The sequence below is a fragment of the Cheilinus undulatus genome, linkage group 5 (genome assembly GCF_018320785.1).
Source record: "Cheilinus undulatus linkage group 5, ASM1832078v1, whole genome shotgun sequence".
Lineage (NCBI taxonomy): Eukaryota > Metazoa > Chordata > Actinopteri > Labriformes > Labridae > Cheilinus > Cheilinus undulatus.
The window spans coordinates 8,997,084-9,010,191 of NC_054869.1; the positions used below are offsets into that span (position 1 = coordinate 8,997,084).

General features: G+C 41.9%; 1 protein-coding gene across 11 annotated transcripts in view; it reads left to right on the forward strand.

Moving 5' to 3' along the window:
* The window catches only part of fbrsl1 (fibrosin-like 1), a 482,412-nt gene extending 470,533 nt beyond the window's left edge, over window positions 1-11,879 (forward strand). For 8 of the 11 annotated variants that reach the window (XM_041786873.1, XM_041786864.1, XM_041786871.1 and 5 more), the window contains 5 exons: window positions 774-906; window positions 1,619-1,702; window positions 4,233-4,316; window positions 5,106-5,376; window positions 9,218-11,879. In XM_041786873.1, coding sequence (XP_041642807.1) covers window positions 774-906; window positions 1,619-1,702; window positions 4,233-4,316; window positions 5,106-5,376; window positions 9,218-10,517 — 1,872 coding nt within the window. In that variant the 3' untranslated portion in view covers window positions 10,518-11,879. The remainder of the gene's footprint in view (window positions 1-773; window positions 907-1,618; window positions 1,703-4,232; window positions 4,317-5,105; window positions 5,377-9,217) is intronic. The other 3 variants (XM_041786865.1, XM_041786872.1, XM_041786874.1) reach the window with 3 other exon arrangements.
* Window positions 11,880-13,108: the final 1,229 nt, after the last annotated feature.

Consider the following 13,108-nt stretch of genomic DNA (forward strand, 5'->3'; position numbering starts at 1 on the left):
CTTAAATGATGCTGATTGGTCCATTCAATCTCTGACTGGGACCATGTGTTTCAGACTGAAGCTTTGCAAGAGGAATCTGCCTGGTAATAGATATGGAATCTGGTCGATCCATTGGCTTTGGAAAATTGCTTATTTTAACCTAAAACATTACCAACATTTAAATGTAGATCAGACTTAGAGCTTCTTTATTTAAACATATAGGTCTATTGGTCTTGTTTAAAGCTCCAAATTAGCTCATTTGCATATAGCCAGTACTTACAGCTAGGTTGTGAATATTGAGCAAAAATTTTTCAGATCTGCTGATACCAATATAGTGGCAATAGCATTGTACATCACTGAAAACTAAGTTAAAGCTCTTATGAGACTGACTCACTTTGATCAATAAAAAAAGAGAGGTAGAAGATGATGTCCCACTACATCCATAACACCCAGTATCAGAAAGAAAGTGACAAATACAAGTTAAATTATTCTGAAATACCCCCTCGTTATGGAGGTGTGGCCTTGCCATGGAGATCCTGTGCTAAAGCCACTCGCCCGCTGGTGTCAGTCCATCTTGAGCTCTGAGCCCTCGTTACTGAGGATTTAGTGTCCCTGATCAGCTTACATATATTTGTTATAACTCCGAAAGCCAGAATCTGAGCCATTGAGCCATTGTTGATGAATCTTTCTCCCTCTGAGGGCAAACCCTGTCACTCTGTGGTTTGAAATGTTTGATACCCTTGTCAGTAGTCCTTATTTTCATTTTCCATCTCCCTCTGTCCTCTCGACTACAGCAAATGCAGCTGGATCCTCACAAACTTGACATGAATGGGAAGCTGGACCTTTTCAGTCGACCCCCAGCTCCTGGAGTCTTTCCCGGGTTCCCTTACCCCCATGACCTGGCAAGACCCCTCTTCTCTTCCACAGGTCAGTGGGGTCTCCCATCTCTGAATGTTTGGTGTGAAACTATGCTGCCTACATTAAATCATCCAAAACAGACAAATTATCCCATTTTAAACCGTTCCAGTGCCAGTTTTGTCTCTATGCATATGAGGACGTCAAAATTATTCCTCCACCACAGCACTGAAAAGGCTTCATAATTTTGTCTCCCTCTCCTCTCATGTAACGCTCACTTAATTATAGTGCTTTTGAAGCAAATGTTTAGCCAGTAAAGGGAGGCAGATTTTGCGATGAATATGGATGACTCTCGGTTAGGTAATTGACTGATTTGCCCTGCGTTGGAGGGCAGCAGAGAGGCAAACGGCCTTTGACTGGTAATTATGCAGTGCTGTGTCAGAGCCACTCCTGTAATTGCTTCTTTCATTAACAATTCATGAAATACGGGTGATGGTTACAGTGTTTTGTCAGGGACTGACCTCAGTAAGTAACTAATCACACACAAATATGCAACAACTGAAATTAAAGCAAAATATCAATTACACATTTTATCAGCGGTACTATCAAGCTGAAGCTTCTCTGGAGTCTGAAGTTTGTGAGGTTATAAGATGATAATTGGGCTTATCTACCTAAATTTACATTTTCAGTAACATATCCGTATCATCTGTGCGTATTATGTATGGAAACTGTATCCGTCTGACTGGAGAGTAATGAATCCGTTATATCCTCTCTGTTCCGATAGGCTCCGGTCACCCAGCTCCCTCTCCGTATGGCCCTGCCCCCCATCCCAGCGGCTTCCTGCCTCCTAGCCATTTGGCAGGTAAGTGTAAGTAATCCCATGTTCAATTTTTTAAAAACATTTTTCTCCTCTTTCTCTTCGTCTCTCTCTCCCACCCGCTCTCCCTCTCTCTTCTGTACACATGTTAAAAACATAAAAAACACCACCATGGTTTAGATGTTTCTCAGGTTTTGATGTCAGGTTCATAGGAGGGTTACGATGAAGTCATAGTTCATGGTAATGGAGAGTGTAGCCATCATGCAATCAGACAGTATGATTCATAACACAGCCTTAAATAACTCTCTGTCTGGGGTTATTAAATACGTAGCCAGTCTGGTATCCAGTCTCCCTTGTGTGTTTGGACAACCGAATCCCAGCATAGCAGCATACAAGTGCATCTCAAAAATGTAAATATCATGTAAAAGTTCATTTTTTCGCATGATTTACTTCAAAAATAAACTTTTGTTATTCTAGACTCATCTCATACGATGTTAAATGGTCCAATACTTTTTTTGTTTTAATCTTGATTATTACAGCTCACAAAAATCCGCTATCAACAAATATCAGAATATTTGCAACGGTTTCCTCAGCCTTCATTCTCTCACTCTGGTTCAGTACACACAAACACAATCATGGGGACTGCTGACTTGACAAATGTCCAGAGGACAATCATTGAATCCCTCCACAAGGAGGGTAAGCCACAGAGGGTCATTGCTGAAAGGGCAGGCTGTTCTCAGTGGCTGTATCAGAGCATACTAGTCATTGAAAGTTGACTGGAAGAGAAAAGCATGGTAAGAAAAGGTGCACAAGCAACAGGGAGGAGCTCAGTCTTCAGAGAATTGTCAAACAAAGCAGATTCAAGAAGTTAGAGGAGCTTCACAAGGAGTGGACTGAGGCTGAAGTCAGTGGATCAAGAGCCCACCACGCACAGATGAGTCCAGGAGATGGACTAGGAGTGTCATGTTCTTAGTGTGGAGATGCTCCTGAACCACAGACATCATAAGCGTCTCACCTGGGCTAAGGCGACAAAGAACGGGACCATTGCTCAGTGGTCCAAAGTCCTGTTTTCAGATGAAAGTATATTTAGCATTTCATTTGGAAATCAAGGTCCCAGAGTCTGGAGGAAGATCAGAGAGGCACAGAGTCCAAGGTGCCTGAAGTCCAGTGTTTTCAGTTTTCACAGTCAGTGATGGTTTGAGGTGCCATCTCTGCTCCTGTTGGTCCACCGGTCTTTATCAGGTTCAGAACCAAGACAGTCAGCTGTCTACAAGGAGATTTTAGAGACCTTCTTGATCCATCTGCTGAGTTTTATGCAGATGCTGATTTCCTTTTCCAGCTGGACTTGGCACCTGCCCAGAGGGGCCAAAGCTACCAGAAACTGGTTTGTTGACCATGATATTACTGTGTTTGATTGACTGCTATCAGCAGTGCCACAAACTGATTGCCTCCATGCATAGATGCAATAATTTGTGCAAAAGTAGCTTGGACCATTTACAAAGTGCACAAATGAGCATCATTTTCCAGGTCAGCATTTCTGTATTAAATTTTCTTTTTTTTTTTTTTTTTTTTTTTGTGAGATAGTGGTTTTTGGATTTCTGTGAGCTGTAAGATGTAATCATCAATATTAAAACCAACAAGTCTTAAAATATTTCACTTTGTATGAGATAGATCTAGAATATATGGAAGTTTCACTTCTTGAATTAATTAACAGAAAAACTTTTTCATGATATTCTAATTTTCTAGATTCACCTGTATGACACTGTTTGCAAGAATGTCAATGTTGTTCAGCTGATTTGCACATGTAGTACTTTACATGAATTGATTTGTTTCCTTAACTCTATCCAAAAATTAATGTGGTTTTGAGTGGAAGGTGATTTCTTGGAGTAAGCCCATGAGCAACGCTGTCTGTGCTTGTGAATTCATGGCATATTAAAGGAAAGATTTAACAAGGAAAGATTTCCTGTTCAGGGAATTCATGTGTGAGGAAAAGGATTTCTCAATTGTTGTCTTTTCTAATAAATTAACAAACCCCAAAGCTGAAAATCCTTAAATCCTAATCTGTTGATAGGTTCTGCTTTTCCTGATGGATTTTTCCTAAATTATAATGGGACTGCAAATTATCAGTTAATGAATATAATTCACTAACTTCTGGAGTAAATATTTGTGTTATTCATATAAATTTGGAGGCTTTTGTTTGAGTCAGTGGAGCCCATCAGACACCGATTCTCCTGCTAAATTAACACAGTCTGTCTAGCCTAATTTTTACAGATTTTAATTCCCCTGCCGTACCTCAGTCAATTTCAGCTCTGCTCCAACAACTCAAATCTAATTTCACCATCAAGCTGTGCAGTCTCCATAGCCCCAGCAGGGTCAGAGACACTTCACTCCAGTTAGTGGCATCGAATCCGGCGTCCAGGAGACCTGGCTACCGCAGGATTAACAGGCAGAGAGCTAGGGTGGCAGCGCTAAAAAAACCACAGCTCGCTTGTAAGAGAAAAGCCGAGTGGAACGGGTTGGTGTTGGGGTGAGCACTGCTAGCCAGCCCCCCTTTTGCTAATCCCTGTTTGGCATTTTGCAGATCCTTTCAGTCGCTCCAGTTCCTTTGGCGGCCTCGGCAACCTTTCAAGCAGTGCCTTCGGAGGATTAGGCAACCCCTCGCTTGGTAAGCGCTGGCCCCCTCTCCTCCTCCACCGCTCCCCCCCGTCAGTCTGGCCCCTGTAGCCAGTAACAGAACAGAGCAGGGCAGCGTTAGACCACAGGGAGAGCCAGGAGGGGAGGAAAAAAATCTAGACACTTAGCTAGTTTCTGTGTCAAAACAGCCATAGCCAAGGGAGGCCCTGCTAGGCAGCAAACACACCTCCTCCCAGCCTCCACTTCATCCACCAACCATGTCCCCAACAGTCTGGCTCTAAGCTGGCTGTGCTGCTGCCAACAGGCACTCTCAGGTCCGCTGTTTGGAGGCAGTTCATCTATTAATTATTTGACAAGCCCCTTCTGCACCACCATGGAGGGCTTTCTCTTTCCCCCCTGCATCCCTCTCTCTATGCCACTCTCTCTCTCTTTTCCTCTTCCCTCCTGATTTTTTGTGCCAATCGCTTACCCTGTTGTGAAAATGGATGTGATTGGAGGAGACATGCTGTGGAATGCTAAGGTCTCCCTTGGCTTTTCAGAGCCCTCAGCTCCAGAGGGCAAGTGAGTCTCCCCTGTTCATCCAAAAAAGGGAGGGGGGGAAGCCCTTTAGTCTGAAGTAAATGAGTAGATTTTTTTTTCCTCTGGCGGGGGGAGCCATTAACCTCTAACTCTTTCAAACAGACTCAGTGAGAGAACCTCCAGAGACAAAGACAAAAGCAGCTTTTGTTGTTGAGTCTTTCTCATCTTATGTGTCCACAAGAAGGTTTTGTGCCCAATTAACTTACAGCGGCTCCCACGCCTGTCTTCCTCTTCCCTCCAGGGTCCAACAATATGTTTGGCACCAAGGAGGGGCCAGGAGGACTGCCCACGTTTGGCAGCCCCCACCACGACACCTGGAACAGACTTCGACGCACCCCGCCGTCTTTCCCCACCCCACCACAGTGGCCCAAAACCGCAGATGCCGAGAGGAGCAGCTCAGCAAACAGCCATGAGAGAGAGCGGGAGAGGGAACGAGAAAGAGAGAGAGAACGGGAGAGAGAACGAGAGAAAAGAGACTCGTCCGTCGGGAAGGAGGAGAAGGATAAAGACAGGTGAGTGTGACAGATGCAGATGAACTTTTTGGTACTTTTGAGAGCCATTTTCAAAGTGGACACCTTAAGTTGAATGAAAAAAAAAATCAGTGTGCAAGCACAAGTTGCATTTGACCTGTTGCTTCAGATTTGATTAAAACTGGATTTAAAGGGCACGATTCGTTGATGTTTTGTCACATTAACGAATCGTGTCACAATTTTCGCATGTGGTAATTTTCTCCATTTCTACTCAAAAGGAGCAGTTACACTGCCTGCACTCCGGTCTGGCTATAGCACGTCCCAAAAGCGCCACTCAGCTCCACTTCGTTGGAGATCTGCAGCAGGTCTCTTTTCAGCCCTGGGCACAGACAAACGCCATCAATCCACGTAAAGCAAAATATCCAAACAGTCGTAAAATGTGAAAAGTATCAACTCATCTTCGAAAAAACAACACAATGCACAGACGCCCAGTGGTAAATCATCACTATATCAACATTGCGTCTCATCCTGTGGTACAAGCAACAAGCTACTGGTTGGTCAGTGGGTCACAGAGCCACTACCGCGCCATCAATGAAGGAAGGTTAACTTCTGAGTTTTGATTTGACACGAAGAAAACATTAACCTTCAACTTTCCAGTGTAATTACCCGTGATAGGAACAGAAAAAAACATGCAATCATGTCAAAATGAATGATAAATCATCACGCTATCACCACATGACCAGCAGCACAAGCAAAAGGTCATCAGGAGGTCAGTAGGTCACAGAGCTATAATGGCACCATTGATGTAAGAAAGCTAACTTTTGAGGTGGAAAACAGAATTGTACATGAAACCCCCATCCTTTGTAGCAAACATAAACCTTTTAACTTCATAATGTGTTCACCCATGGTGGAAGCAATCAAGTCATGGAATCATGTCGAAATGAGCGGCACAAATAACCCACTGTAGACATGCTAATCCCAGGTAAGCTTGTACTTCTCCCCTGAACTTGTGCTTTCTCATCTCAAGCTGATCTGGGCTGCACCTAAACCTTAAAATAAATATAAAACTAGTCTTTGGACATAAATGGAAATCTTGCACAAAGGACAGTTCTTGTGCAAAAAGATGCATGCCTTGTATGAAATCACTGTTCAACAGACGTTGCACGTCTCTCCATTGTCATTTTCTTTTCTTTTTTTTTTTGAGAAATGAAGCCACACTTTTGACCTTTTTAGCCTGTTTTTGCAACGGTCTGCCATGTTTACTTCCCCAACTTCTCTGTTCCAGTTTTAATTTCATCAACTAAAATTATGACTAAAACTATTCGTCGATAGCCTTTTTTTCCCATGACAAAAACTAGACTAAGACTAACAAAAATAGAGCTGTGATGACTAAAACTGACAAAAAGTAAGCTACGTTTTCGTCAAGATGACTAAAACTAGACTTAAATGTAATTTAGTTTTTGTAGGAAATTCTAAATACATATTTCTCTACTGGTGGTAAATCTGTCAGAAACCATGCATCTCTAGCTATTCTGCCTGTCAGCTGTAGAAAGCAGGGACCCCAGGTTTAGAGAGTGCAGAGAACACACTACCATGACTTGGTTCTAGGTTTAGGCAAGAAAATAAGTGATTGGACTAAAAGTAAAGACTAAAACGTGAGGACTTTTTATGGACTAAAACTAGACTAAAATAATTAAAATTGGACTAAAATTAAAAGACACTTTGTCTAAAGACTAAGACTAAAATTAAAAATAGCTGCCAAAGTGAACACTGGTCTGTTCTCACTTCACTGACTACCTCTCTCGAGACCGTGTTCTTTAGGGCATGTGGAAGTAAGGCATCATTAAAATTAAATGTAAATGGTGTCGATGGATTGAACCAATTGGAACTTGTTCTCAACCAGAACTGGTTCTCAAGTCCCTATGTACATGTAAATTACATATTAGTCTTTAGATCAAAGGGTTCTTATGTTTTTGTCCCATTAGTCATTTTATACCTTAAAAGATTTAATCTAGGGGCGCAGGTGGCCGAGTGGTTAAGACGTGCCCCATGTACACGGACGGCCCAGGTTCATTTTACTCTAGTTTTAGTGAAAAACTAGACTAATACTCCTTATATATATATACTAGTATAGTGCTTAACAAATTTATTAGACCACCTGTTATATTTGTCTCAGAGACCATCCAGCATCATGAAGTGCTTTAATGTGGACTCTTTCATTTTCACTGAGCTCTCCACGTTTTACCATTTTGAACAGGAATGAGGAATTTCAAACTAAATTTACCTTTTTATACCCAAATTTGAGCCGGCTCACTGGGCTTCTCTGAGAAGTCAGAAATTAATCAAGCATAACATTCAACCACTAAAACAAATTTTTCTGTTCCCAAATGCAAGTAAATAACTATAATGTGACATATTAATCAAGAAATATTAATGTGCTTTACTATTCTTTCAGTTTTTTTGTAAATCGGTAAATTTGAAAATTCATGGATAACAATAATAATTATATTTTAGCATTAAAAACATCATTTGGGTTAAAAAGCTTCTACATATTGGTGTATTAACCATTGCAGAAACTTAAAAAATGATTTTAGTAATTACCAATGCTGTTAATTTAGGGCAGCTGTGGCATGAACCTTACTTTGGGTGGTGGTCTATTAAATTTGTTAAGCACTGTATATATTTATATATATATGTGTGTGTGTGTGTGTGTGTGTTTACATTTTATATATAAGTTTCATATAACAGAACATGACTTTGACAAGTACACATGAATCAAAAACCAAGGACAAACTGTCCAATTTTCAGGAGAAACTGTCAAGGATGGAAAACAAAACATACAGATAACATTCAGACAAATCCTCACAAAGGAAGACACAAAAAAACAACATATTAATATTCTTGTATGTTAATAGGACAGATCACCTGTAGTAATACGAGTTCAGACCAGGTAAAATTCTAGTATAGTTCATGAATGTGTCCCAGGTTTGGAAGAATTTGTTAGTAGATCCATTTAGGGTGCATCAGATTTTTTCCAGTCTGATATTCTGCATCACATCTTTTATCCCTCCTTATATTTTTTTTTAACTTTCAGTTGCAGTGTTTATTCTCTTTTAACTTATTAAATCAGCCAAATTGTAAAATGAATATGACTGTAAAACACTCATTTTAACACGCTATCAATACTTTAACTCATTTAAAATACACTGATTAAAATACTTATATCTACACCAGGGGTTCTAAATGTGGGTTCAGTTGTGAGACACTAAGACGGAGTTGCTAGATGCCTTCCAAAAAAACAAAGAATTATTCCAAATTGTATATTTTACCAATTTTAAAAACTACACAGTGGAGAAAATAATGTGAATTTTGAGCATCCAACAGTCCAGTACTAGCATTTTCATCCCATTTTAGGTAGCAGAGAAACATTTTTTCATAGATTTTGTTGACAGAATTAACATTAAGTAGAAGATGACTGATTTCTTGTTCTGAAAAACACAAAAATATTGAGAAGACATCACCCAGATAAAAAGATTGCTGTCACAGATGAACAAACAACACACATTTCTCCAGTACTGTATGTTAGTTATAACTGGAAAGAAATCTATTGATGCATCCAGAAACAAAACAGTCCAAATCAAACAGGCAACAAGCATTTCTGAGGAGCCATCTGTCAAAAATTAATTGGATGGATCAAAACATTGAGCTTGCTGTCAAATTTCAAGACAGTAAAGTTATCAGAGGAAGACAAGAACATAGAAACTTGTATTTTTTTAATTCCAAAGTCAGACATGACTTTGGAAATTTAATCAGTGTAAACCACATGTAAAAATAAGATGCTTGTTCAATTTGCATTCCCTAATAGTTTTAAATATCCTTACAGGGATTCTGTGGATCGAAACCGTCACTCCAACCGTTCATCTCCGGCCTCTGCACCTGTCAGCTACCAGATCAGCAGCCTGATTCGCTCTAACAGCCAGAACTCCAACGACTCGGGTCGACATCACAGTGGCAGCGTGGATCGGGTCCGAGAGGCAGAGAAGGAGCTGCTGGAGCGCCACAGAGAGTCATCCACGCTGGCCGACGTGAAGGTGAAGGAGAGCCGCTCCCCTAGCAAAGAGATGTTAGAGAGGAGATCTTCAGAAGACTCCATCAAACCCATCCAGCGCTCTCCCTCTCCGTACTCAAAGGTGGTGCTCAATGAGCAGGGACTGAAGATGGCAGGCGGGCCCCCACCTACATTCAAGGACGGTGAAAGGAAAGAGTCCCAGTCTGTGGAGCTCGTCCACAAGGTGAAAAACGACATGAAGATTAAGGAGGAGAGGAAGGAAGAGCAGGAGGTCATGGTGGTGAGTTCTGAGCCTGCCCCACAGCCACCAGCCCAGGGTCTTCCTGTTCCCATCAGCCAACCTGGAAACCCACACCATCATCACCCACCTTTGTCCCAGCACCATCTTCCTTCACCACGTGGAAGTGACATCCCAGCACCGGGCCTGCATGGCGTCCCAATGGCTCACTCCCTCCCCCTCTCTATGAGTGCCATGCCTCAGATGGGCAGCCTCAACGTGCTGGACCGGGCTCGTATGGCTCCTTTCATGGGAGTGAGTCCTCTGGCAGGAAGGGAGCGCCTGCCCCACCCGGCCTTCCCATGGGACCCTCTCAGAGAGGCATACCGCAGCCTGGACTTGCAGCGGCGCATGGACATCCAGCTCAGGGCGGAGCAGGGACACCGCTTCCCGACCATGTACGAGCAGGAGCGAGCGTACAGAGAGAGGGAGGCGCATGACTACTCGCACCACGAACACCTGCTGGAGGTACGCAGGGAGCACGAAAGGATGAGACAGCAGGCGGAGGAGAGAGAGCGCCTCCACCTAAGAGAGGAGCTGGACAGAGCACGCCTCCATCAGCTTCATCAGTCCCCCATGGAAGGCCATCTACCCCACATGCCCCCCTTTATGCCCCACCTAGGGGGCATGCCCTACCCCAGACTCAGCCCCTCCACAGGACATAACGGCCCCCTGAACAGAACGCCACCCACAGCTGCACTCAGTGCGCCCCCGCCCCTCGTGCCAGCTGGCAGTGCCAGGCCAGCCTCACCCAGGAGGACTACCCCCCTCACTACCACCCAGGACCCAAGAGACTACTCCCCATCCCGCAACCCCAAAGAGGTGGAGGCTCGGTAGCTTCACAGAAAAGTGCACAAAATCTCCTAAAGGCACTCTCCCCTAATCTGAACTCCTGTTCTGAACAAAATGCACTGCTCCTGCTCACTTGAGAGGGGCAAAGCTATGGAGTCATTTTTGTTTCAGAACTCAAGAGCGCATTTTGAAGTTTTGAGAGCATGACTTATTGATTCTGGGCTCAGATTTCTCTTCAAACTTTCCATTAACCCCCTTGCGCTTAGATTTTCTCTGTGCTCAAAATGTCTGCTTGCTCTCAAATCTTGAAAGCTTGCTCAAATTTCCGGCACTTGTGCTCAAACCATTCTCCTCTCGTTCAGGCTGCTTTGCCTGCTTGTGAAACTGCTAGTCTCTGATTTTTCTCTGTGCACACGTACGAAACATTCTCTTTGGCACTCAAAACTTTATCCGTGGGCTTGAAATGTATTTCTGCTTTGGATCTTTTTTGATAAACCAACTAATAAAGCTTACAGTGCCCATGGCTCTGGTCCCAGAAGTAAAATTAACCATTTAAATCCCAAATATACATTTAGCAAAATGATTATTTTAATGCACAAACCAAGTTAAACAACTACCTGAATAGACATGGCGATGAAAAAGCATTCGACAATGCTTATCCCACAATCTATTGTGATTCCTTTTAATCATTTTTCATCGATTCACACAGGTAGCTCATGGTAAGTCTACCTCAGATACTTCTAACAAAATGGCTAATAGTTTTGGCTAAATGAATGGGAATTTTACTTCCTGCACCACACTGTTTAGCCCTATAGGAAACAGGTACAGGGTCGACCAGACATGCTTGCTCTGCCTGTTAATGGCGTGCTGTTTCGCCGGAGAAATTTGCTTTGATCTCACTCAAGGTCGCTCATAAGGGGGGATAAAGGAGAGCTTTCTAGGGCATAACCAAACTGGGGCCATTAAAGGTCAGCAAAATCATGGCCCATCGCAAAGTTAAACTGTGATGATATTTTATTTTTAACCTGAATAATACCCACTCTTATAAAAGCAATACAACGTGATTTAAAAAATACTGTTGTACAAATAAAGCCTTTTTAAAAAATATAAACACCTTTTCCTAAAACAAAATTACCCTTTTTTGGTAAAGTTAACAATAGGGATGGGCACACTGAACTTAACCATTTGGAAAGTAATGTTAGACTTCAAATCTGGGTCATGATGTGCACAAATGATAGGATGCCAGAAAATAAAATGGAAAAAGCTAGGACAACTTTGATGGAAAATGATTACAAAAATGGGAAAAGAGGCAAAATATAGGCAAAATATAGGCAAAAATGGCCAAAAAGCAGCACAATAGGTAGAAACTGGCAAAAATGAGTAAAAAGCAATTAAAATGGGCAAAAGCGCCATAAAAATGGGATATAAATGTCAAAAAGATGGGTGTTAAGTGGCAAAACAGTGGCAACACTTGGTGTGCAGTGGCAAAAAAGAGCAAAAAAATGGCCAAAATGGGTTAGAAATAGGAAAAAGTAGTAGCATAAATCGGAATGAAAAAGTGTTGAAAAGGGATCAAAAAGTAGCATAGATAAATAATTCCAACAACAGACGCTAGCACCAAACCACATCCAACACACATGCATTGATATCATTAATAAATCAAAACCTGGAAGGGCCATCTGTGGGTTTTTCAAGGACCCAGCAAACTCTGTGGGCAGCCCTGACCTCATTAAGAGTTCCAACATTCTATCATACGCACACACTGTAAAAGTCTGAGAGCCAAAAATAGTCATGAAATATGTACAGTTATTATTAACAATCTGTAAAAGATGGAAAATGATTGCTTGATTATTAGTCAACTTTTATAGCAAAAATTAAGTCTGTAGGAGGAAATGAGTCGGAGTTACAGGGCTTGGAAGTCAACTGAGATGATGTGTGTGTATGTGATAGAATGTTGGGACTTTTCTAGAGGACAGCATAGCAACAACAGGCAGAGCAAACCTGATTGGACGACCCTGTACATGTTTCATATTGGTTGGTTCATCAGGTAAAAATCCAAGAGCAGAAATACATTAAGATAAAGTTTCGTACGCCACACATGGACAAAATTGCAAGCAATCATAAGCAGCTGTGACGAGAGGAGAGCAGGAAATTAGAGAAAGCACCTCATAAGCAGAAATTTTGAGCACAAACAGAAAATCTAAGCACAAGGAGCCAGTTCTGAGCACAAAGGCTGGTTTTCTTGGAAAGTTTGAAGAATAATCTGAGCCTTAAATTAATAAGTAATGCACTCAAAACGTGTCGAGTTTTGCAACAGGAATGACTCCATACAGCACTCCCTAAGGGAAAGGGTATGATTGTACAAAGTAAAGGTGTGTAAGGCTGATTAAGCACATGCCATGACTTTATTTTTAGTGGACTGGAGGTCGAATTATGTCGGTAAAGAGAACACAAAATGTGTATGTTTATATCCGACTTAAATATTTGATAATTATTAATATATTAATCCAATACCTTTTTTTCAGCTTTGTGCGAAAAGAGAGGTCCTGAAATGAGTTTGTACATTTCCTATCCTTGTTCCATGTATAGATATCATTTCTATAAATTTTATGTATTTTGTGCATTCGTCACGCCTT